General features: G+C 63.0%; 3 protein-coding genes across 16 annotated transcripts in view; 2 read left to right on the top strand and 1 right to left on the bottom strand.

The window, feature by feature from the left end:
* The first annotated feature begins 5,623 nt into the window (after nucleotides 1–5,623).
* On the top strand, nucleotides 5,624–16,048 carry NHERF2 (NHERF family PDZ scaffold protein 2). Of its 3 annotated transcripts, XM_052659206.1 has the most exons (7): nucleotides 5,624–5,865; nucleotides 8,177–8,377; nucleotides 13,263–13,442; nucleotides 14,851–15,004; nucleotides 15,083–15,126; nucleotides 15,467–15,529; nucleotides 15,763–16,048. In XM_052659206.1, exons 1-7 carry the CDS (start codon nucleotides 5,653–5,655, stop codon nucleotides 15,919–15,921), a joined length of 1,014 nt encoding a protein of 337 aa, XP_052515166.1. In that variant the 5' UTR covers nucleotides 5,624–5,652; the 3' UTR covers nucleotides 15,922–16,048. The 3 variants fall into 3 exon arrangements, with proteins under 3 accessions (XP_052515166.1, XP_052515174.1, XP_052515180.1); XM_052659214.1 differs by lacking the exon at nucleotides 15,467–15,529; XM_052659220.1 differs by lacking the exons at nucleotides 15,083–15,126; nucleotides 15,467–15,529 and having other exon boundaries at nucleotides 15,763–15,967.
* A 1,329-nt stretch (nucleotides 16,049–17,377) lies between these two features.
* NTHL1 (nth like DNA glycosylase 1) lies at nucleotides 17,378–22,853 on the bottom strand. 4 transcript variants are annotated; one of them, XM_052636346.1, is made up of 6 exons: nucleotides 22,730–22,853; nucleotides 21,471–21,709; nucleotides 20,789–20,962; nucleotides 19,760–19,919; nucleotides 17,658–17,763; nucleotides 17,378–17,584 (listed from the first exon to the last, which is right to left on the bottom strand). In XM_052636346.1, the coding sequence occupies exons 1-6, from the start codon at nucleotides 22,845–22,847 to the stop codon at nucleotides 17,461–17,463; spliced, it is 921 nt and encodes a 306-aa protein (XP_052492306.1). In that variant the 5' UTR covers nucleotides 22,848–22,853; the 3' UTR covers nucleotides 17,378–17,460. The 4 variants fall into 4 exon arrangements, with proteins under 4 accessions (XP_052492306.1, XP_052492305.1, XP_052492307.1 ...); XM_052636345.1 differs by having other exon boundaries at nucleotides 20,675–20,959; XM_052636347.1 differs by having other exon boundaries at nucleotides 20,789–20,959.
* A 160-nt stretch (nucleotides 22,854–23,013) lies between these two features.
* TSC2 (TSC complex subunit 2) overlaps nucleotides 23,014–24,503 on the top strand; it is a 30,822-nt gene continuing 29,332 nt past the window's right edge. For all 9 annotated transcript variants that reach the window (XM_052636343.1, XM_052636342.1, XM_052636339.1 and 6 more), the window contains exons 1-2: nucleotides 23,014–23,097; nucleotides 23,655–23,821. In XM_052636343.1, coding sequence (XP_052492303.1) covers nucleotides 23,684–23,821 — 138 coding nt within the window. In that variant the 5' untranslated portion in view covers nucleotides 23,014–23,097; nucleotides 23,655–23,683. The remainder of the gene's footprint in view (nucleotides 23,098–23,654; nucleotides 23,822–24,503) is intronic.

Raw genomic sequence — 24,503 nt, 5'->3', positions numbered from 1 at the left:
CTAGCGCCCCCTCGCCTGACTCAGACCGAGTGTCTTCGACCACCAGGCCGGTCGTCTGTTCAATAAAACTCGCCTAGTTGCCGCGCCCCCGCGTGTGACCCCTTTCCTCCGAGTTGTGTACTTTGTCATCTGGCTCCGAGGCGCAAACTGCCGCGCCCACGCCCTGGCAAATGTCAGGAGCCCTCCCGCCCGCCGGCCTGCCGGGGGACGCGTTCCCACCCCCGCCCCCTCCCGCCCCTCTCCCGCTCCACCCTCTCTGCCCCAACCCAGCCGAGATCTGCTTGTCCTTGTGCGGCAGAAGCGGGGCACAGAGGCAGAGACACTGCTGGGGCTGGGTCCCCTTCTCCCTTTTCTGACATTGCTGCCCCTCCTTGTAGGGGATGGAGTCATCAAACCAGGTCCCAGGGTCCCCAAGGAGGGGAGAGGTATCCCACGGTGGGAGGGGTGTGTGTCTGGCTGCCACGCATCAATGTGTGCAGGACAAGGAGAGCAGCAGCCCCCACCTCAGCCTCCCGGGAGCCCCACAGGGGGTCTCCTCACTGTGCCCCCTGGCCAGCCTGGGGAGAACGTCTTCCCCAAGGGAGCAGGATCTTAAGACCTGGCAGCCCATCCCCCACCTCCCAGCGTTCATTTGAAACCTGGATCTCCTTGGAACCCCTCCCTCCCCTCAGCCAAGGGCTGCCAGAGAGGAAGCGGGGACCCCTTGGCCCCTTTGCCATGGCCATGCTCTCCCTAGGAAGGAAGGACCTCCACCTGACACCCCCTTGCATCCTCAGAGGCCCCTCAACTGCTGGTCCCCTTCTGCATTTCCAGTTATTGTCCCCAGTCCCCTGTATAAATGTGTTCTGCCATCTTGCAAGGGCCTCTCTCCATCTGGGTCCCTTGCCAGTGGTCCCCTCACTCCGTCCTTCTGCTCCCCCTTCAACCCTCTTCAGTATGGACCTGGAGTCCCACAAGTGTCCTGGACCTTGGAGGGCTCGGTCACTGTGCAGATGCTGTCTGGCTGCCCTTCTAATCCTCGCTTGGCTGTGAGGCAAGGCAGACCTTGGGGCACCCACCAAGGACAGAAAGAAGGGTGAGCTCTGGTCTGTCTAGCTCCTGGCTTTGGGAGGCCCACGTGGAGCCAGACCCCATGCTACCCTCCCTACCCCAGCCTTAGGAAGAACCTTCTGGAGGTATCTCCCCACTGGCAAATGCCTCTCATCTCCTGGGTGCACCTTTCTTCCACACGGCCTGCTAGTGTGGGTAGTACTCTGTCTGATTCCACCTTTCTAATTCTTATGGCTCCCTGATTCCACTCAGTGTTTTTTTTTTTTTCCCTCTGCACTGGGGGAATTTGCAGACCACTCAGGTCAACCTACTGCCCCCCCCCCAAAGTCCTTGTCCCTGCTCCTCACTGAACGTGGGTGTCCTGACCTTGTTAACCCCAGTGCAGGACACCTTAAGGGCTCCCACCATTCATGAAACGGAATTCCTACTCTGAGGCCGGGTCCTGTTCTCTCATTCCTCTCTCCCCTCCCCACACAGTCTGCAGGAACTCCTGGAAGATTTCAGAGCAGCCCTGTGGCCCCCTCTGCCTGAGCACTCCAGGGCCCCAGGCCAGGTTATATGCCTCTCCTGGGGGCTGCCCCAGCCCTGCGCATCCCTTCGCCAAGGTACACAAATCTGCTTCCCTGGGTCTCAGCGATGCCTCCCCGGTGCTCACCAGGGCCTGACGCCAAGTGGCCAGTGAATGAGTCACAAGCGCTGGAGCGCTCGGTGAGGGGCTAGATTTCATGTTGCCTGGAGAAGACGCCCAAGCAGAGCCCATCGGGAGCTCGGCAGAGGCCCGCCTTCTCTGTCTACTACCCCCAGGGCGGCCCTATGCTCCAGCAATGCTCACAGCGCTAGGGCGCGGGCCTCACCCGAATCTCCCACACGGCAAGGCTGGAGCCGTCAGAGCCAGAAGGGTGGGAACCTGGGCAGCTTCCTGGACGCTGCAATCCTAAGCAGGACCGGCAGGAGGCGCTGCGCGGCTGCTCTCCTGGGCTGCAGGCGCGGTCCGCGCCTCCGGCGACGAGCGGGGCTGGGGCGGGTGATGGGCGGGGCTGGGGCGGGTGATGGGCGGGTCTGGGGCGGGTGATGGGCGGGGCTGGGGCGGGTGATGGGCGGGACCAGAATCGGGTGGGCGAGGCAGGCTGCGGGGCGTCCCCCGCCGAAGGTTTTGGGCGCCTCCGACCTCATCGGTCCTCCGACCTGTTCTCTCCTTCTCCGCCCCGAACCTCCTGTTCTCATCTCTTCCCGTTGCGCTGGTCCCTCCTGCTCCCCTCTGGGGCCCTGAAGAGAGGCCTGGCGAAGGCTGAAGGAAGGGGTTGTGAGCGAGGCCTGGTCATCCCGCGAGGCCCTTAATGCCCATTAGGGAGGCCGCGCCGGCCCGAGAGGCGCAGGCCCATTAGCCGAGCGTCAGACTAATGGCTGCCCCCACCCCCCACAGGCCCCCAGCCCTCCCCTCTGCCAGTGACAAGGCCTCTGCCCACAGCCAGGCCCCAGAGTCTCTGCCCAGGCCCAGGCTCTGCCTCATCTCCGCAGGGAGGTAGGTTCAGAGGTCAGAGGGAACCCCCTCCCCCGAAACAGGAGCACAGGACAGTCCCAGCCCAGGTCGACCAGGGGAGAGGACTGGAAGGTCTGACGTACCTCCTGTCCCTCTGTTGCACCCCAGCGTGCCTAAGATGGCACAAGTGGGTGAGTGCACTAGCGTGAGGGGGTGGGCATGACCCAGACCTCCACTCAGCTGCACCTGACTGCCTGCCTGCCCCTCCAGCTCACCACCCCAGCCCCAGCCCGACCCCAGCAACACAAACAGCTTCCAGCCTAAACACCTCAGGGCACGCTTCCGGGCCACCTCCCAGGCTTCTCCCTTTCCCTGGCAGCCTGGCCTCTCTCGTCTCACACTCCCGCAGAGAGAGGCTAAAGGAAGAGGCCTGGGAGAGTTTTCCAGAGTGCTGCTTGGAACCATTTTCACCTTCCCTGTCCTTCTCACTCCTTCCTGCTCCCCCTTCTGAGTTGGTCCCTGCAGGTAGTGTGTGTGTGTGTGTGTGTGTGTATTTATGTCCGCGCGCGTGCACGCGCGCACGTGCTGTCATGTCCAGCTTTTGGCGAAACCAAGGAATGTAGCCCGTCAGGCTCTTCTGTCCATGAGATTTCCCAAGGAAGAATACTGGAGTGGGTTGCCATTTCCTTCCCCAGGGTATCTTCCCAACCCAGGGATCCAACTTAAGTCTCTTGCATCTCCTGCATTGGCAGGCGGATCCTTTACCACTAGCGCAACCCGGGAAGCCCCTGCAGGTAGTAGCTGCTGCATTTATTCTGAAGCTGCTACCCACTCACTTTGTGGCCAGTTCTGATGTCGTCTTTGTTACTCTGTTAACCTTTCTTGGTACTTCCTTGGCTTTTCTTTAGCTTTGGGGCCGCCTTTGTGATTCTGGGAGGCAGTGTTCCTGCCCCCTGGCTGTGAGTGCATCCCCTGCTTTTTCCACCCTCCAGGGGTGCTCTGTCCCCATTCATCTTCACTCACAGGCTGAGTCCTAGGCTGCAGGTTGATCTGAGAGGTCTGCTCTATAGAAGAGGAAGAGGTCTCCAAGCATCCTGACCCAAGGGACCAGGGAGTCCTACCCCTTGGTTCTGGGGGGGGGGGGGTCTCCCATCCCGCCACCTCCCTCGACTATGGTATGGCCTCAGAGCATACCTGGCAGGTCCTAGGTTGCTACAGGGTGACCCCTAAGCCCCACCTGCACTGGGGAGTAGGGTGGTATATCGTGGACCCCCACTGTCCATACTCATCCTCACAGACTCCGGGCACCGTGGTACCAGGTTGGGTCCAGGGAGGCAGTCAAAGGCCAGACAGGCAGCCTGTGGACAGCAGATGGATAGATGGAGGCGGCTAGTCAGGCAGGAGCCTACAGCAGCATGAACGAGGAACTCAGAGGTGGGGGTGGGGGAGCAGCCTTGCTGTTGCAGCCTAAGTGGCTTTTAGGGGCTGCAGCTCGGGTGTGGACACCCAAGGGGCTGTGGCCCAGGAGGCTGCCTACGGCAGGCCGTGCTTGGCCAAGGCGAGGAGCCCAGGCTGAAGGCACTGGTGAGGGAAGAAGGAGCAGCAAGGACTGGGCCTGAGCGAGCTTACTTGTGCCCTCATGGGGAACTGTCTGGGCTGGTTGTGCCTGACCCCTGGGGACCAGGTAGGTTCAGGGGGCTGAGCGGGGCTGGGAGGGGCAGGTTGAGGGTGAGCCTGCAGCTCAGCTGGCTTCCTGTATGGGTGACTGAGAAAGCTGAAGAGTGTGGGCTTGGAATCGCACCCCCCACCCCTGAATCCTGTATGGGTCTCTTCCTTCTCTAGACCTGTTTCCTGTAAAATGGCCTGAGCCCTCAAGGGTTGTTCTGGGTAGCATGTACTCAGAGAGACACATGAAGAGTAAGCAGTTGTCCATCGGTTGGGAGAAGGGGGCATTCATTCTGGGGGAGGTGGAGGGAGGGGAGGGGAGGACGGGCTCGGGGGCAGGAGGGTCTAACTGGCACCCAAGCCGTCAGTGCATTTCATCCCAGGTCGAGAGGAGGGGCAAAGACTCCTTCCTTCCAGGCAGACAAGTGCATGTCATTCCCTCACCCTCTGCAGTCACCCACCGGGCTGGGGGTGGGCAGGGACAGGAGTGAGGGTCCTGCTAGAGGGAGGGGCTAGTAGGGGGAATGTTTACTGGTCCAGCACAGCACAGATAGGCACAGACACTCCTGGAGAGGGCCATGAAGTCACTCAGCCTGGCCTCCAGGATATAGGGAGGGGCTGCTGCCTGGTCAGTTTCAATCCCCTCTTTTTGCCTCCAGGACCATCCGGGCACTTGGTGCTGGGTACAGGAGGGATCCTGATAGAGGAACGGGGCATGGGAGAGGGGAGGGGGCTTCCCGAGGATGGTGGGCAGAGCCATGGCCCTTGTTCTTACCCTGTGGCCCCTGGGTGGGGGTCCTTCAGCCTAAGGACCGTTTCTCAGCCCCTCCTCCCACCTCAGGGGCCTGCCTCCATTCCTGTGCTGTTCATTTAGTAGGTGCGTGGTACTAGTGGTAAAGAACCCACCTGCCAATGCAGCAGACGTGAGATACGGGTTCGATTCCTGGGTTGGGAAGATCCCCTGGAGAAGGAAATGGCAGTTCACTCCAGTATTCTTGCCTGGGGAATCCCATGGACAGAGAAGCCTGGCGGACTGCAGTCCACCGGGTCGCAAAGTCAGCACTCACCCAGTGTTACTGGGATAGGAAGCTGCCCAGAATGGGGGCTAGATATAGGGGTCGTGGTGATTCGGGGGGTCCCCTGGCCCTGCAGTCTTCCTCCCGGCCTCCCTGGGCTGGCGTGGCCCGAGGCAGGGGGATGGCCAGGGTGGCTTGGACCCGGGGCGGGGGCGGGAGGGCGGAGGGGGCGGAGAAGGGGCGGGCGCGGGGGCGGTGCCGCAGCCAGAGCCCGAGCCCGAACTGGAGGCGACGGGAGCCGAGCCGAGCTGGAGCCTCCGAGGCCGCCACCGGGTCCTCAGCGACGCCGCCGCCTCCGCGCCGCCCCAGCGCCCCTGCCCGCCCTGCGACGGGCGTGAGCGCCGTGGCCAGCCCTTGGCCAGCCGGTGGGCAGCGGGCGCCATGGCCGCACCAGAGCCCCTGCGGCCGCGCCTGTGCCGCCTGGTGCGCGGCGAGCACGGCTACGGCTTCCACCTGCACGGGGAGAAGGGCCGCCGCGGGCAGTTCATCCGGCGCGTGGAGCCCGGTTCCCCCGCCGAGGCGGCCGCGCTGCGCGCCGGAGACCGGCTGGTCGAGGTCAACGGCGTCAACGTGGAGGGCGAGACGCACCACCAGGTGGGTGTTGCGCTCCGCCACCGGCCCCCCGGCCCGCAGACCCGCCGCGCACCCCCACCCCGCAGCCCCAGCGCGCGTCCCTGCCCCGCGCGCCGGTGACCACCGGGCTCGGTGCTGCCTGCGCCCAGGCCTCCGTCCCTTCTCCGAGGCAGGAGGGGATCGCACAAGGGCCTCTGTGGGCTCCCGTGGAGAGGCGGGGGACGTGGCCCCCGAGGCCGCGGCAGCCGGCCTCCTTCCGCGCCTCCTCCACCCGGATCGGTCCTGCACCGAGGGGGGTGGATCCTGGCAAGGGAGGGGCCCGCACTGCGGCTCCTGCGGGTCTCAGTCCTGGCTCTTCGTTCTTGGTCTTGTTCCGGCGCAGGGCAGTGTGTGGAGGAGCTGGCACCTCGGGGGTCTCCGTGAGCCTGGGGACCCCGGTGCTTTTCTACCAGCATGTGTATATGTGCGTGTGTGAATGTGTCTGAATGCAGGGCCCTCGAGTGCACCTGCCGTGGATTTCACAGCGAGGGCACACCTGTGTGTGGGTGCATCAGTTGAGTGAGTGTGTGTGCTGGACTGTGTGCATGTGATTATATAGGTTTGCACCCCTAGATGTGTGCGTGTGTGTGTCCAGGTCTGCCTACCTGGAGGTGTGTGAACTGGGGGGTGTGTGTGTGTGTATCCTCCTGTGTGTGGCTGCGTGTATATGTGTCCCAGCCGTGTGTCTGCCGGCCGGGCTGTGTGTATTCTTCTGTGTGTGTCTGCAGCCTGGTGTTCTAGTGTGTGTCCTGGCCCAGGGTGTCTGGATCCTGGTGGGAGTTGCCGCTGGTGGCAACACATTCCTGTCCTCAGAGGCTGCTGGGCGGCCTGGCTGGGATCACAGGTCGCAGCCCCTGCCTCTTGCAGTGGAAGATAAAGGCCAGAAGGAGGTTCTCTGGAGGTTCTAACCCCCAGGGGGTGTCCAGTGACTCACATGGCTCAAGACCAGTCTTCTTCACCCCTTCTACTTAGGGTCCTCTGTGTCCCTCACCCCACCTTTTGCAGGACCAGCCCTGGGCCTTGAGAGTCATAAACTGGCTCCTGGTTGGGCTGGGGGCTGCCCTTTGCTTATATCCTTGGAGGTTTTGTTTCCCCTTGTCAGCTGTCCTTCTGTCGTTTACTCAGAGTGTCAGCTGGATGGACTGTTTGCTGAAGGAGAGTGAGGGTCAGGGCTGAGAGCTTGGATGGACAGGCCATGGGGAGGGCCTGGCCTCGGTTTAATCATTGTCGCCACCTTTGCCCCAAGAGTGAAGCTTGCTTGTCCCAGGCCTCCTGGGGTGCTGGTCTCTAGGAACCTCAGACACAGGACCCTGTGAGACCTTCCTACTGTCTTGGCAGGGAGAAGGTACAGTTCCAGTTCCCATTTTACAGATGAGAAAACTGATGCTTGGAGATACTGGGTGACTCGTCCGTGTCCCACAGTCAGGAAGCATCAGGGTCCAGGGTTCCTGTGACTCTGGGAGTGATGGGGAGAGACAGGTGTAGAGGAGGGCTGGGGCAAAGACGGGCCCGGTTCAGACCCTCCTCTTTTGATAGCATCTACTGGGCCCCACCGGTCCTTCCCGAGGCCTTGGGGAGGGGTTGGGTGTTGCCCTCCCTAAACCAATGCCCAGTGGGCACTGCCCTCCTGCAGGCACACACTGGCAGGTATGGTCTTGCACGTGCTCTAGACACGTCACAGACACTGCGTAACGACACCTACCCCTGCCCACCTCTGCCTACGGCCTCTGAATCCCGCTTTCTGGGTTGTGGGTGTGCACCTGAGTAGGCGCCTTGCCACAGGACCCCAGGTGGTCTCCCTGCTGCTCTAGCAGGAACAAGTTCAAGGTCGTGGTCTGGAAGAGAACAGAAGGCCTAGAGGCGGAAGTTTAGACCGTGTTCCACTCATGGAAAGACAGAGATAGGCACAGAGACCCCGAGCCTGGGACCCAGGGAGTCACTTCTCCCCTTCAAACCCAGACCTAGAGACACCTTGAACTAGAAGGCTGCAGGCTGCAGGCCATACACAGGCACATACCCGCAGACTGAAAACCTGAAGCCCAGCCGAACACGGTCATTGTCACTTCCCAGGCCCTTGCAGCCTGGGCCCTGGTGCCTGCAGCCCCGGGAGAAGAGGGAGGCAGCTGCTGGAGCCAGGGGTGGGGGGTGGGGCCAGCGGGCCTCTCAGTCCAGCCGCCCACCGCTGCCTGGGCTCGTGGCCTGCCTGCCGCCCTGGGCCAGCCTGGGGTGGGGCCGCTGCCCTGTGCTGCCTGGAGTGCCGGCCGTGACTCGGTCCCACACTCACCTACCCCAGGTGGTGCAGAGGATCAAGGCCGTGGAGGGGCAGACGCGCCTGCTGGTGGTGGACAAGGAGACAGACGAGGAGCTCCACCGGCGGCAGCTGACCTGCACCGAGGAGATGGCCCGGCGAGGGCTGCCGCCAGCCCATGACCCCTGGGAGCCGGAGCCAGACTGGGCACGAGCGGGCAGCCTCAGCTCCGAGGCCACCCAGGAGGTACGGTGGGCTCTGCTCACGGCGACGACCCTGGCCTCATCCATACCACCGTCTTGTCCTCCGCTGCCTCCCCGGGCCCCTTCTCCTCCCCTGCTGACGACCCGCTTGGCTACTTGGAGCCACCCTTTCTGCCCTCAGTCTGTGCTCTCAGCCCTTGCAGTCCAGTAGCCTGGCTTTTGTCCCCGCCCCTGTCTGGGCCCTCTCCCTTGGGATGCTCATCAGAGCTGCTGTCCCAGGAAGGACAGGTCACTCTGACGAGCTGCCCCCTCCCTGGCCTGGGGGCTGAGGGACGTGGGGAGGGGCTGCTGGGATGTCCCAAGACTGAGCATGCTCAGCTCTGTGCCTGTGTTGGGTGTCTGTCTCTCTGTCCGTCCATATGAGGAGCCTGCTTGTGCTGTGACAGCTGTGGAGGGGGTTGGCTCTCCTCTGTAGGACTGAGAAGACTCTCCAGGCAGGGTCCTCAGCTCAGTGGTGGTCTGTGGGGGCTGGGGCACCTGCCCTTGCTCGCTGCCCCCTTCGGATTGGAAAAGTCAGCTGGGAAGGAGCTGGGGGTTCGTGTGGGGGCAGCCCAGTTCTTCCTCTCGCTGGGTAGCCAGGCCTGACGGGGGTGGCCCTGTTGGGGCAGCATGTAGAGCTCTGCTGAGCCTGCTTGTCCAGACCTCCCGGAAGCCCCATGGTACTGCCTTCATGTCCTGCCACCTCATTTTATTAAAAAAAGAAAGAAAGAAAGAAAGAAAAACCTCTTACAGGAGGATTCAAGCCAAGGGGTTCCCCAGACCCCACTTTGAGAACCACTGGCCTAGGGCAGTTTCTGGGTGTCCAGAGGGCCCTGACACCTGCCCTCACCTGGCTGTCTCCATGGCAAGCTGCTGGGCCTGTGACCTGGGTGCTGGGGGGCTTTGGGCTTCCCCTGGGGGAAGGGCATTCCCAGTGGGGGGAAGGGGGGAGCCTGGGCACAGGCATGGGCATGAACCCCTGCCACCCTTTCTGTTCTCTGTGGCTCGAGGGCAGGCTGGGAGTTGGTTAGGGCCACAGTGCCAAGTCCTGGAATCTGGACTTTGCCCCGGGGCCACTGAAGACCACAGTAGGGGTTTAAGGGTTAGGTTTGTGGTTTCAAGGGAGCCCTGGTGCAGCATGCTGGCTGAGCGCCGCCGCCCCCCCCCCCCAACCTAAGAGCTGGAGCCTCCCTCCTTCCCAGGGCACCTCACCCCCAGGAGGAAGCGCCCTGGGCGTTTATCCATTGACTTAGACACAAATGGCTGAGTTCACCTTCCTGTGGAAAAAGCTGCCCTCAGGCCTTATCTGGAGGATGGGGAGGCACCTTGTCCTTGGGTGGGACCTTTCCCCTCCACTATTTCAGGCTCTGGGGGCTGCAGGAAGCCCTAGGAGGGGTCTTCCTCTGGATGTATTTTTAGAGGAACAAAGTGGGGCCCGTCTGGCAGGTCCCTCCATGGTGGGGGCTGGCCTGGGGATGGGGCTTCAGTTCATGGGAGTCCCTGAGGACAGGGTCTCTTGGTTTCCACCCCCGCAACCAGCGAGCCGTGATTTAATTGGCAGAGTTCAGAGCATGGGAAGGAGGGGCGGGGGCTCTTCGACCTCCACAAACCAGGCTTAGCTTCTGCCCCTGTGGGCCGTCAGGGAGCCTGCCTGGACAGCGCTCGTATACAGGGCTGCCCTGGTGGGGCCCCGATGGCAGTGGGATCGGAGAACCAGGGAGAGATGGATGGCGTGGCTTGCAGGACCAAGATGGTGGTTTGCCTTGTGGGAGGGAGGGCCCCTCTGGCTCTCGCAGCCTCAGTTTCCTCCTGTCCTGGGCAGGGGTGCGGGAGTGGGGGTTGGGGGATGCTGGTGCGGCGGGCCCTCCCTGCGGGGGGCTGCCAGGACTGTCAGTGGTGACTCAGCCCTGCTTCGGGCTGTGCTGGGGTGGCTGCAGCTGCGGTGCAGCTGATCCTGACGGCGGTGATGGGGGCCCGCCTCCATCAGAGATGGGGCAGCGGGTGGTGCCAGCCGTGGGGGTGTGACAGGCCCCAGGCGCACCTCCCCTCACACCCAGTTCTGGAGGCCTTTGGGGGAGTGAGGGGACAGGGCCCTGCAGGGCGTGCAGGGCTTACAGGTAGGCTTTGGGGGGGCCCCTGGTTCCTGGTCCCTGCCCCCCACCCGGAGCTGCAGCAGGACTGCCTCTTGTTTGGCGGCCAGGGTACCCTCCGTGGCCTCCTGGCCTCCCCAGCCCTGGGTCCTGGGAGCAGGGCAGGGCCTCCCAGCAGCTTCCTTCCTTCCTTTCTTGGGACGGAAACCTGGCTGGTAGGGGGCGCCGGGCTGGAGCCTGAGCAAGGGAGGGGGACTCAGTCACCACCCTGTTCCCCAAAGTGACTCAGCCCCGTGTCCCCACCCGTCCCTGGGGAGCCTGGGCCACAGTGGGAGGTGGATAAATGGGGTGGCAGGCCGTGCTGGCCCGAGAGCTCAGGCCACTCCAGCTGGACGCCCTGCCTGACGCTTCTGTCCCAACTCCCATGGCCCGCTCTGGGAATGCCGTGCCATCCGCCCCGGCCCCGGGAGCCCCTCCACAGAGCCCGTCTCGGGGGCTTGTGCAGGTCAGGTGGGTTGGGGGCGGGGTGGGCAGTGAGGTCAACAGCACCCAGCTTAAGTCTCTGGCACCCAGGCTTGGCAGAGGGGACCCTGGGCACCCTGGTGTGAGCAGGCTAGACCCTGAGCAACAATGGGGGCCTTTCTCTGCCCGGGCTGGTGAGTCACCATAGGGGGGGGTATAGAGCCTGGCTCCAAGAGTTACCCCCATGCCAGCCTCTTGGACTGGTCACAGGCAGGGCTGGGAGTCAAGCGCTTGTCCAGCTCAGGGGCAGTCTGTTTGGAACTGGGGCTTGGAAGCCCCTGGAAGCCCAAGGGCCCAGCTGGGAGGCTGCAGGAAGAGCTCTGAGCCAGGCTGGAGAGAGGAATGCGAGCAATGCGCTGGGCCAGCCTGCACCCCCTCCCAGCCTGCTGCGCTGGGCCTCTCCCAGGGCCTCCCTCTGGGTCCCCAGGCCACTGGCCTCACTCTTCGGCTACTGCAGCCCCCCAGCCCGAGGGTCCAGTGCCAAGTCTGGTGCTCCTTGGACCCTGATCCTAATGCGAGGGAGGTGGGCCAAATGTTAGTGGAGGGAGATGGCTGTCCTGGGTCTAGCTAGGGAGATGGCCAGTGTGGTTTCGAACCGGAAGTGACTGCATTCAGTCTGGCCTCATGGCCCCGGATGCCCCCTAGTCCTGCTTCCTGTTTGGGGGCCTTGAAAGACCTCGGCCTGGAACCATTGTGGAGGGCGTGGGAAGAGTCTCAGGGGAGGGCTGTCTCTCACACCACAGGTCACCGCAGGGGTCTGTGGAGCCTGTTTGCACGCCTGTGTTTGGATGTCTGGTCTCTGTGACTGTGTGAGGTGCCTCGGCCATCTGGGCCCGCGTCCACCTACCAGGTGTGGTCATGTCACACGTCCAGGGTCCCACACGGCCCTGGCCAGCCTCGGAACCTGTGGTCTGACAGCCCGAGCCTGAGAGTCGCCTCAGAGCCACACACCTGTGCTTGCAGCTGTGTTTGGAGAGGGCCCAGTCTGTGGGGTCCTGGAGAACCTGGGTGTCTGCCCGGCCGATCCCCTGGAGGATGGAGGAGCAGCAGCCCCAGCCCCTGGAATTTCTGGGGCAGATGGTGGCCTGCAGCAGGGGTTCCTGGGGGGCTTTGGAGATCAGGGACTCTTTGGGGATCAGGAACGGGCCCCTGGAGGAGGGGCCCAGGCTGGACTGGAAGGTGTTCCCCACCGGTAGGAAGGCCCAGATGCTGGGGCAAAGTACCATCCTGTAAGGAAGGGCACTCTTGGTTCCACAGCAGGGTGGCCACAGTCAGATTTGGGGGATTTGGGGTGAGCTTGGAGGCCTGGAGGCTGGCTCTCCCAAGTGTGGCCCCCCACCTGGCCCAGTGTCCCTGGCCACACACAGGGAGGTGGAAGGCCAGGCCCCGGTGAGCACCCCCGCCCCTGCACGCACATTTGAGCCCTAAGCGCTGGGGAAACCTGAGCTGCTGGCCGCCTGCTCCCTCCGGCCACTGCCATGTTAGACTGAGCGTCGCGGCCGCTGGCCACTCAGCACTGGTCATTGCCTCAGGCCCCAGTGGGGTCCTGGGGTCTGGCCCCTGCCTGCACGGCCCCCTGCACCCCCTGGCCCAGAGCCCTACTGCAGGATGCCAGAGGTAAACGGAGGCAGGGCCCTTGGGTGTGGGTGGGCATCCTCAGGGCACCAGGAGCCCCCGGGGCCAGAGGGGCAGGTGGGAGGCTGGCCCCTCTGCTTGCTCACTGGGCTCCAGCGTGTGGGGATGGGGGCTGCTCTAGCTGCTCTGGAATGTGAAGGCAAACACAGCTGCAGCCGCTGCCATGAGCCCCAGGGAGACCTGTGGGAGTGTAAACAAAGCTGGAGCCCTACCCCAGCAGACCCACACTCGGAGTAAACAACAGGCGGGGCTGCCCTCCTGGAACAGAGACGCGGGGCAGCTCACCTCGCCTGCTCCCTCCTCGGCTCGGGTCTGCGCCCAGCCCTAGCCTCGACCCAGTGGATTCTCCCAATCCCGCTGTAAGGCCTTTGATTGCATCACAGGTCCACTGGGGGTTTGGAAACCAAGCCTTTGTCCAAGATCCCAAAGTTGGATCATCGTAGGTGGCCTAAGCCCCCACCACGCCCCAGGACGGGTCTCTGAGACGAGGGGCTACGGTCAGGTGGGGGTATGAGGCCAAGTGCTGCCTTGGCACCCAGTGGGGTGTGGGGTGGGTGTGGGCTGGAGGCCTCGGGAGTCAGCATCTCTCAGGTGGGAGGAGGTCAGAGCTGGAACCTCACCAGGTGTCCCTGACGCCTGCAGGATGCCAACGGGCCCCTGAGGGAGCTGCGCCCAAGGCTCTGCCACCTACGGAAGGGCCCCCAGGGCTACGGGTTTAACCTACACAGCGACAAGTCCCGGCCCGGACAGTACATCCGCTCAGTGGACCCCGGCTCCCCTGCTGCCCACTCTGGTCTCCGTGCCCAGGACCGACTCATAGAGGTACCTGCCACTGGGGCTGCGGGGAGCAGCCTGCCCCATGTGTACCTGTGTCCTGCTGTGCGTGCCTCTGTGTGTCTGTGCCTGTGTGTGTGTACGCCTATGTGTCTACCTATCCATGTCCGTGTGTATATGTGTCTGTGCCTGTGTGCTGTGTGTCCATCTATCTATCTATCTCTGTGTGTGTGTCTGCCCTTGCATGCCTGTAGGTGTCCGTGTCTATGTGTGTGTGCCTGTGTGCTGTGTGTCCATCTATCTATCTCTGTATGTGTGTCTGCCCTTGCATGCCTGTAGGTGTGTCCGTGTCTATGTGTGTGTGCATGTGCGTCTGTGCCTGTGTGTGTCCTTGTGTATCTGTCTGCACCTGCGTGACAGTAGGTGTGTCCGTGTATATCTGTGTCTGCACCTATGTGCCTGTAGGTGTGTCCGTGTCTATCTGTGTGTGTGCATGCACGTCTGTGCACCTGTATGTGTCCCTGTGTATCTGTCTGCACCTGCGTGTCTGTAGGTGTGTCCCTGTGTTATCTGTCTGCACCTGTGTGCCTGTAGGTGTGTCCGTATCTGTCTGCACCTGCATGCCTGTAGGTGTGTCCGTGTGTGTGCATGTGCGCCTGTGCACCTGTGTCCATGTGTATCTGTGTGTCTGCACCTGTGTGCCTGTAGGTGTGTCCATGTGTATCTATGTGTGTGCGCCTGCAGGCCTGTGTCTGTGTGTACTTATCTGTGTGTGTGCACCTGCATGCCTGTAGGTGTGTCCGTGTCTGTGCATCTGTATGTCTGTGTGTATCTATTTGTGTGTGTCTGCACCTGCGTGCCTGTAGGTGTGTCCGTGTCTATCTGTGTGCGTGCATCTGTGCGCCTGTATCTGTGTGTGTCTGCACCTGCATGCCTGTAGGTGTGTCCATGTGTGTGCGCGCACCTGTGCGTGTTCGAGTGTATCTGTCTGCAACTGCACGACTGTAGGTGTGTCCGTATCTGTGCGTGTGCATCTGTGCGCCTGTGTCTGTGTGTATCTGTGTGTCTGCACCTGCGTGCCTGTAGGTGTGTCCGTTTATCTGTGTCTGTGCGCCTGTATGTGTCTGTTATCTGTGTGTCTGCACCTGCGTGCCTGTAGGTGTGTCTGTATGTGTGTGCGTGTGCCTGTGCACCTGTATGTGTCCGCGTGTATTTATCTGTGTGTTTGTCTGCATCTGTGTGCCTGTAGGTGTGTCTGTGTGTATCTATCCACGTCTGTGTGTCTGGGCCTCAGGTCCTCTGCAGGAGGAAGATTCCGGGAACCTGAGCTGGTGCTCCTCTTGCTGCTGCAGCTGGTGACGGCACTGATGGATATTTGATGCCACACCTGTCCGGGTGGCTTGGGGGGCTGGTGGGGACCAGTCCCCAGGCAGCACTGACCCTGTGCTGGTGGCAGGTGAACGGGCAGAATGTGGAGGGGCTGCGCCATGCAGAGGTGGTGGCTAGCATCAAGGCGCGGGAGGACGAGGCCCAGCTGCTGGTGGTGGACCCCGAGACGGATGAACACTTCAAGCGGCTGCGGGTCACACCCACCGAGGAGCATGTGGAAGGTGAGCGGCTGCTTTGGGGCCCAGGGCTGGGGTGAAGCATCAGGGGCCCGAGTGGTCAGTTACATACTGTCCCCACAGGTCCACTGCCATCGCCGGTCACTAACGGGACCAGCTCGGCCCAGGTGAGAGGGTGGGAGCAGACAGGGTGGGCTCGGGGACCTCAGGGGCACTTCTGGGAGCCTCTCCTGAGACCTCAGTCCTGGTGTCACGTGGTCGTGACATTGAGCCCGGCCCTGTCACTCCCAGCTTTAAGGCCCCTTGGGTCCTGTCCGGGCCCAGCCGCACCCCACCCCACAGGGCACTCGGGCACCTCCAGGTTGCAGTCGAGGCTCAGTGCCACTGCCAGATGCAGGAGTAAATGCAGCTCTGGTGTGTGCACACACTTGTGTCCATGTGTGCACGTATGTGTGCACAGTCTCCTGGGTGGGCCCCTGAAGCCACACCTTACCCTTGGTTTCCCAGCTCAATGGTGGCTCCGTGTGCTCGTCCCGAAGTGACCTGCCCGGCTTAGACAAGGACACTGAGGTAGTGGGTGCCCCTCCACCTCCAGTGCTGCTGCTCACATGCTGGGGGGCCTGAGGCCTTGGGGGTGGGCATCTGTGGAGCTGTCAGCCTGAGCCGTGAGGCCGCCACCTCTAGGAAGCCTTCCTGGGCCTGCTGCCAGGTGGCCTCTGGCGCCAGCTCCCTGGGGAGGGCCACCTGCCTGGGGGCTGGGGTCCAGGGCTCACTGGCCACCTGCCCACCGTGTCCACCCCTAGGATGGCAGCACGTGGAAGCGAGACCCTTTTCAGGAGAGCGGCCTTCACCTGAGCCCCACAGCAGCTGAGGCCAAGGAGAAGGCGAGAGCCACCAGGGTCAACAAGCGGGCACCACAGATGGACTGGAACCGGAAGCGCGAGATCTTCAGCAACTTCTGAGCCCCCTGCCTGCTCCCCACCGGCTCTTCCCCACGGGCCTGGGCCTCGCCCTTCGGACTGCCCACAGCTCCCCACACCCCGGTGGACTGGAGGGGGCATCCTTACCCCTAAGCTGGGGTGGTCCCACCACCACCTGCAGGGTGTTAGGGGTGTGTGGCCACAAGATGGGCAGAGGGAGCCCCTGAGATGTGAGAGACCCAGAGAGACAGAGGGGCAGGGGGAGAAAGGGGGGGCAAGGGCCAGGGGGGAGGGGCGGTGGTGACCCGCAGGCTGGCCGCCGTGCTGACTGCCTGGGCTTGCTGACTTACAGGAATTTGTGTTTTTGCTTTTTTTTTTTTCCAGAAGGATCTCTAGCTCCACATATGTTTCCACTTAATAGCAGAGCCCCGCCCCCACCCCCTCAGGACGTGCTCTCTAAATACTTGCAATAAAACAAACCTTTCTCTGCACACCATTCCCCTCCAACCCCCTCAGCAGCAGCCATTCCAAGTGGGAGTCCCAGGGACAGGGCTGTGGGCTCCCAGGCTTCAGGGCAGGGGCTGTGAGAGATGCCCTCTGCCCTGTCCTGGGGTGGGCGGTCTGAGGATGGAGGCCCCGTGCCCCTGAGGAGGGCACCTCTGGACAGGCCCCTCATGCCTGCAGGGAAGCCCCCAGGAAGGATCCCAGGCTCTGGGCTTGGCCTCTGCCGGGAGCCTCCCTGGAGGAGCCCCAATCTGCCTTCCCTCTGCCCAGATCCTGACCCACCGACCAACATCGCTGTCTGCCCTACAAGCCATAGCGCATGCGCGCCCTCAGAATAAACAGGCCTTCCTTGGACCCTGGCTGTCTGTCCTTCCTGAGTCTGCGTGTGGGGGGCTGGGGGGCCATGGTCCAGGCAGGGAGGCGGCAGCCCGCAACGGCCCAAGACCCAGCTGAGGCACACAGCCCCCTTCCTAAGCCTCCGCTCCCCAGATCCATCTGCCTGGCCCCTCCCAGCGCACTGGCGACCCCTGTGCCTCGAAGCCCTGCCCTCCTGTTACCAGACTGGGCCCCGGCCCCCTGCAGGAGCATGCAGGTCAGGCCTCTGCCCTGTGTTGGCCTGCCTGGGCCTGCTGGCATGCTAGGATGAGGCCAGGTGGCTGTGTAAATACCGGGGGCGGGGCCTCGAGGCGGGAGCCAGGCTCTTGGGGCACAAGTTCAGGAGGGGGCGTGTTCCCAGGTCCCCAGCCAGCTGCTGAGGGAAGCAGCTGGTGTCCCCTGCGGGCTTCCAGACAGCTAGCTGCAGCTGGCTCCCACGACCCCCGCCCCAGCACGCAGCCCAGATCGTCACGTCCCCATCCCAGCCTCCCAGGCCGCCCTGTTCCAGACACATGTGAGCATGGGTGTGCACACAGCTCACGCGTGTGCTTTCCAGCCTGCCCCCTGCCCCTGCCCCAGTACAACTCAGCCAGACCCTAACTGCAAACAACCCCCAAGCTTTATTATAAACAGGCTACGGCTCCCCAGCAAAGGCACAGACAGACAGTGGCCAGGGTGGCGCCGGGCAGAGGCCCCAGGCCCTCAGAGTCCCTGTGCAGCTGGGCACAGGGCCCGGTTGAGGCAGGCGTGGCAGTGTGGGCGGACGGGCAGGCAAGTCTGTTGGCCAAAGCCCACCAGCAGGCCATTGATTTCTCTCCACAGTTCCCTGTGGGGGTGGGAGTCATCAGTGTGGAGGGAGGGAGGGAGCCCGCTCCACCCCATCCTGGGGGTGGGCACACCTGGGCAGCCACTCCTCCAGAGCCCTTCGGGTTTCCTCTGGGGACCTGGTTGCCTCCTTGGTCCACCTGAGTCGGTTGGCAATTCTGTGCACATGTGTGTCCACTGCTGCTTAGAAACGGGGCAGGGTGAACACTCAGCAGGCTCACTGGGACAGACTGCCCATCCCTGCCCGTGGCTCCCAACGTGGGTGGGTGGGGGGTCCCCGTGGCCCCTCCCCTGACCCCCCCAGCTTCTGAGGAGGGCCCAGAACTGCAAAGGCCTGACAGAGGGTTGCCTGGGCCTGTGGCTGGGCAGGGGCTGAAGCCAGACCCAGAAGTCTTGGCCTTTTAGACAGGGTGCAGGCAGCAGTGCCTACTGGCACTGGCTGTGGTGCCAGGCTGGATGGCAGCAGCTCGGCCCACAGAGACAGCACCTGCCACTGCACCGTCAGCGACGGAGCAGCGAGTGTGGCCAGGACAGCTGCAGCTGTCGTCCACCTGGCCGCAGCCCCTGCTCCCCTGACCAGCCACCTGGGGGCTCGGCCACCTGGGGGCTTGGCCAGAGCACCTGCTCGGTGGGGCCCCCTCCCCTCACCAGATGCGATCCCTGCCTCCTCCCCGCGTTGTGTCTGCCCAAGAGAAAGCGAGAAAGTGTGTTCCTGCAGCAGCTCACTTCCCTGCTGCTAGCTGCCTGGAAAAAGACTCAGCCCTCCCCCAACAGCTGTGATGGGCATCCCTGGGGCTCAGGGAGAGCAGGTGAATGGAGAAGTCACACCCTGGGGTCACCAAGGCTCAGCTTTTTTCTCTGTAACATGGAAGTGACCACTCCCTTAAGTTACCCAGGGCTGCACCAAACTGTGAGCCCCCTGGGGGGCTGGTCCAAGAGGGCTCTGCACCTCTGGGCCGCTAATGGGAGCAAATGCTTCCCCCACTTGGTGGCCCAGTTCAGAGAGGCCAAGTGCCTCGCCCAGGGTCACCAGGCTGGGAGGGTGCCCAGCCCCCGCCAGGGTCACCCTGCAGCTGGCCGGGTCCACAGACAACCATGAAGCACACGGTTCTCACACTCCACCAGTCCAGCTGAGAGCGGGCCCTTCCCCACAGACCCGCCCGCCCGCTCCTGGACACGGGCAGCTGAGGACAGACGCCAGGAGAAGCTCGAGTGTCTGCTGAGTGGCTGCCAGCCGCGGGAGCCCAGTGGGGGTGGGGGGCTCTGCCCTGGCCGGGCTCCTGCACGTCAGGGCTTCTGAGCACCTGCCGGGGGGCAGGGGTGTGTGTGGGGGCGGGGCCCTCCTCCTCCCATGGGCAGTGCCGGGAAGGGGTCCCCAGCCCAGGGGCGGGCTGCACCAGCCACAGGAGCCCTGGGGCATTCCCGACTGCCTCTCCTGGCTCCTCTGCACAAGTCCCTGAGAAGTGCCAGGGTGGGGGCACACAACGGGTCACGGGTCAAGGCCTGGTTCCCAGGCTGACTGTGCCTGTGCCGTGAGGCCTCGGAAGCCCCAACCCACTGGGCAAAGATCTGAGGAGGCCGGCCCACCCTGACAGATCCCAGGGTCTCTCTCCACTTGGAGCTCCTCCAGGGCCAGGATGCGCCACAAGGACCTGGGAGAGGACTCCAGGAAGGGCCGCCCCCACCCCCGGGGCTCCATCTCTCGAGCTCCCGCTCTGGCCTCTCCCGGCCCCATGGCCCTGCAGATGCTGTTCCTTCTGCCCGGACCGCACTCCCTCCTCTTGGCCCGGCCAGCCCACCTCGCCACTCGGCTCTTGGACGATTTGTCACCTTCTTAGGAAGTCCTCCAGACGCCCCAGACCAGGCTGGCTCCAGCGGCACCCTGCATGCCCCGTCAGCGTTCCTACCCTCGAGTGAGGAGCTGTCTGACGTCTCTCTCGCTCACGCGGCACAGTCCCGAGTCGGCCGTGGGCCTCTCCCGGGGCTCAGCCCACCACACGTGCTTGGCAAACAGGAGCTCCTCCCATCAGTACCCGTCTCTGGGTGGGGCAGCCTCGCTCCTGACCCTTTGGGCTGAGTTGTGAACGAGGAGATCTGAGCTGGGGACGTGGGGAACCTCAACAGCAGCCAGCAAGCCTGGAGCCGGCCACTCCCACCTCGCTTGCGCTCCACTCACCAATGCCTGACACAGTGCCCCAGGCCACCGCCATGGCCAAGTGCGCCATCTTGGGCCCAACACCGGGCAGCGCCACCAGCTCTGCCACGGAGGCTGGGATGTCTCCACCGTAACGCTGCTGCAGGATTGCAGTGGTCTGTTTGATGTACTTCACCTTGCTCTGAAAGATTGCGGGGGGTGAGCCCTGGAGGTCAGGGGTATTACCCGACTGGGGAGAACAAGGTGCAGAGAAGACCCCCAGGTGCCCAAAGCTACCCATCACCAGTCCAGGACACAGTCAGAGACACCTGCTTGCCAAGGGCAGCAGGAAGACCAAGGGAGGCCCAGCACAGGCCTACCTCCCACCTGCCTGGGCCCCAGGACAAGTGTGTGGGGTCTGGTTTGAGTCCCCCTGCCCCATCACTCTCCACGGGAGACCAAGCAGGCTAAGAAGGGCCGGCCATATCAGCAGCTGGGCTCGACAGCACCTGGGCCTTCAGGAAGGAAGGCTGGAGACTGGGGCTCCCCCGCTGCTGCCAGGCCAGCAGGACAGTTCCTACCCTGGGCCTGAGTGGACAGGGCTATTTAAAACCCATCTGACAAACTGCAGCCCAAGCCAGTGCCAAGGGGAAACAGCCCCGCCCACCCGCCACCCTGCACTCCCAGCTGCTGCTCCCGAGGGGAGGGGAGGGGAGGGGAGGGGAGGGGCCGTGCACTCCAGGGAGGCTCCAAGTCAACAAAGGGCTAAGTGGGTGGGCAGCCTTAGCGAGGAAGGGAAGGGCCAGGAGGCTGGGCGGGGAGGGGGAGGAAGGAAGGGGTGGGCTGCAAACAGGAAAGGCCAAGGAGCTCTGGGGTCTGGACTGAGGCCCCACCGCCCAGCCCCCTGTGGGCTGGTCAGAGAGGCAAGGGCAGGATGGGGCTCCAGGGGAAACTCACAGCCAGGGATGCCTGCTCCAGCGACTGCCCCCGCCCCCCGCAGCTGTTCAGCTTCCTTGACACCTTTTGCAAGCCAGTGGTGCCCCCAGGCCTGCCGGCCACAGGCTGGCTCACCCTCCAGAAGCCCACAGGATAGATGAGCGTTCCCAGTGTGCTGTCGTCCGTTTGCAGGATGCTGTCCACCGTCAGGCCCCGGGCCCGTAGCCGCTGCATGGCGCCCGCTGTCACCTGGTCCTTGGTCTGGCTGGAGAGCATCAGGGACAGCAGCACCTGGTACCTCTGCACCTGCTTGCACAGGGACAGCCACCAGGGTGGTGGCGGGTCCTGAGTGCTCACCGTGGGCCAGGCCCCAGCCAAGCCCTTTACTCATCTCCATGTGTCACCCCGGGCCTGGCCAAGGAGGCGTGTGTGGTGTCTGGCTTAGGTCTGTTTTTCCACTTAGGAAGAAAACCTGCACCTGCTTTGTAAGATCACTGTGAGGCTTACAGAACCGCACCTGGCGCGACGCCAGTGCTCGGCACTGCTCGGTTACGCTTGTTATTGTTATCACTTCGCAAAGGATGCTGTGGTTCACTTCACAGACAAGCAAACTAAGGCCCAAGCCACAAGGTAGCAGACTTGGGATTGGAATCAGGTTGGTCTTAGGACCAGGCTCTGGGCCAGTGAGTATAAGGAACTCCCTCTCTGAGCCAATGTTACTCAACACCCCTGCTGTGCCAGCTGTCCCTGCTAGAGACCTGAGAGGAAGCGAGTGTCTTGTTCAGAAGAGGTCATCAGCAGATGGGTCCCTGTCTACCTTTGGGGATGCGCTGGGGTCAAAGCAGTGCTCAGCCCCCAGCTGGTCCACGGGCGCATCCTTCCCGCTCCTCATGGTCCGGATGTTGTCCAGTTGCCGCCGCCAGTCCTGAGGCTGCCAGGATGGTGCCTGGAGACGCTCGGCCCCCTCGCCTTCTTCACCTTCTGAGGTCTCGTAGGCCACGCTCAATCTTCGTGCCTTCCGCCGACGCTTCACAGGACTGTAGCTTTTCCTCCCTTCTGCAAAAAGTGCCACTAGGTGTGGGCGCTGCCCTACCTGCTATCTCATCCCATATCGTTTGTTCAACAATCACCCAACAAACACCTACTATAGCCGGGGGTGCTCTGGCCTCTACGGCACATGTTCCGGGCCACGTCAGCCTTCCTTATGGCGCTGCCACTCTGGCTAAGCCCACTGCCGCACGTGAGGACGCTATTGATGGCCTCCACCAGGGCATCCCCCGCTCTACTCTCGACGCTGTCAGAGACAGCTTTCTAAAAATCTGGATTAAGTCGTGTGACTTCCTGTTGGAAACCTTTCATTGGTTTTCCTCTTTACTCGTGAAGAACTCCAAACTGCCCTGGCATCAAAGCTCCTGCACAATGTGCCTGTCCCCCCGCCATGCTTCTTGCCCAGTGTGTCATCCTGTCTGTCTGGGCTTACCCCTGGGGGCTTTGGGTGTCTGTGGGAATCCTCCTCTGGCCAATCCTGCAGACATCCAGGCAGGACAAGGGGCAGGGGCCCCATCATCCTCACTTATCGCCGAGTCCCAAAGTAAGCCCTCAACAAGGAAACATGTAGTTCCCCTAATACAGACGTAAATGGTAAGAAAAGTCACACCGTTTCCCATTTTCTCTCAGAGGAACCAATCCTCTAGCGGGGGGAGAAAACATCTGGCTGGGACCTCTGAGTTGGAAGCAGTTCTCAGGACAGGGCCAGTGCGCCTCACAGTCAGCCTGGCGCAAGTGGCGTACCCTAGGGCATGCTAGTGGGGCTGGGGGGACTTTCTTGAACAGGATGTAGGCGGAGGAGGTGGGAATGTACGAACTCAGCCCGTCTGCTGGGAACCGAGCTCAAGCGGGAACTCACGGCCCGCCCCGCTGTCCCCCGACGTGCAGCCCAGGAGCTTGCTCGAGGCTGCTGGGTACCAGCCCTCGCGGCGCGGAGCCCTCGTGTGCGACCGGGACCCCAGCCTCCAGTCCCTTGCAGGTTCCCTTCCCCGCCTCTCCTCCTGTGCCCCACCTCGGGCGCGGCGCTACCTGCAGCCGCCTCTCCGCTCCGGAGCGGCGCGGCCTTCTCCCCACCCGGCCTCAGACTGGTCCCAGTCCCCTGGCTCCGGGCGCGGGTCACCACCATCCTCACTCCCGCCGCGTTCATGGCGGATTTCTGCGGACTACACCTCCCGGCTGCCCCTGCGCCACTCCCACGTGACCAGACCCTCGCCCGGCCTTCCGGCCAGAGAGCGGCCCAGGACTACGTCTCCCAGCAAGCGCTGCGGCGGCCCTCGGCGCCCTCCCACGGCCGGAAGTGCGGGTCGCGCTTCCGGCGGCGGCCTGGGGCCGGGGATGTGTTGGGTTCTCCGCCCCGGGACAGCCCGGCGCGCGGCGGGCGGGGCGAGGGGCGAGTGGTGAGTGGCTGGCGGCGTCCGGGCCGCTGGCGCCGGCTCGGCCTGCGGGGTGGCCAGCCCCGACTGGGCGGCGGGGGACGCTTGCCCCTCCAGGCCTGCTCCGCGCTGAGGCGGCGGGGGCGGACCCCGCGGTGTCGCGCCCGGCCCTCGGGAGCACCCACCTCAGGCTGACCCTGGAGCTCCAGGCATTCCTTGGCTTTAAGTCCAGGGCGGGTGCGGGGCCTGGTCCGTGCTCCTGGCGTCCCCCGGACAGTCCTCCCCGACACGGGGAGAAGAGAGACGTCAGACGTCGGGGCTCCCTGGACCCCGCCGCGGCCGCCCCCGGGGCCCCTCCCTCACCGCACGCACTGAGTCAGGAGGCGCGGGCGGACGGCCGGGCCCTTCACGGGTTTTATTTCTGGCCGGGACCGCCTGGCTGTGGTGGAGGTCTCCCGGGGGCTGTGGGAGGAAGAAAGGTCGTGCCCACCGGGAACCTAGGGTTCGCGGGCGGCCGGCGGTCCGCTGCGGGGAGGGCGAGCAGAGCCGTCCCTGAGGTCTCTGCCTGATTCTCTGCACAGAGGAGTCCTCTGGTGCGTCCTTGCCCACCATGGCTAAGCCAACAAGCAAAGATTCAGGCTTGAAGGAGAAGTTCAAGATTCTGTTGGGACTGGGGACTCCACGGCCAAACCCCAGGTCTGCAGAGGGCAAGCAGACTGAGTTTATCATCACCGCGGAAATCCTGAGAGTGAGTGAGCTGCCTGGGTCTTCTCTGCTGAATGGGAGGTGCAGGGAAGGCTGAGTTTGACCTGTCACCCCGTTCTGTGGGACTGCTGTCCCCAGCACCATGGTGGTGATGGTTTTGCTCTGGAGATTCAGGAAGTCAAAATCTTGGGGACTTGGTCCAGCACACTGGAGTTAGTATTCAGATGTTGATGTTAAGAAAATCTATTTCACTAGATGTAACCAGAACACCATGGTCTCCTCAGGTGATTAGGATTATGTCCAGGTGTAACTGATACTTTGAGAGTTCCTGGGAGAAATAAGCCTTCACTCGTGTGTGTGTGTTGGAATCTCCCAGCACATGCCTACTCAGTGCTTTGCCCATAAATAATGTTGAATTTTTGCGCTTTTTAAGTTTCCTGTCCAGAAACATGGAGAAGGCAGTGGCACCCCACTCCAGTACTCTTGCCTGGAAAATCCCTTGGATGGAGGAGCCTGGTGGGCTGCAGTCCATGGGGTCCCTAAGAATCAGACACGACTGAGCGACTTCACTTTCACTTTTCACTTTCATGCATTGGAGAAGGAAATGGCAACCCACTCCATTGTTCTTGCCTGGAGAATCCCAGGGATGAGGGAGCTTGGTGGGCTGCTGTCTCTGGGGTCGCACAGAGTCGGACACGACTGAAGCAGCTTAGCAGCAGCAGCAG

Source organism: Budorcas taxicolor, chromosome 2 (assembly GCF_023091745.1).
Source record: "Budorcas taxicolor isolate Tak-1 chromosome 2, Takin1.1, whole genome shotgun sequence".
NCBI lineage: Eukaryota > Metazoa > Chordata > Mammalia > Artiodactyla > Bovidae > Budorcas > Budorcas taxicolor.
This window is presented reverse-complemented; position numbering and strand designations above follow the sequence as displayed.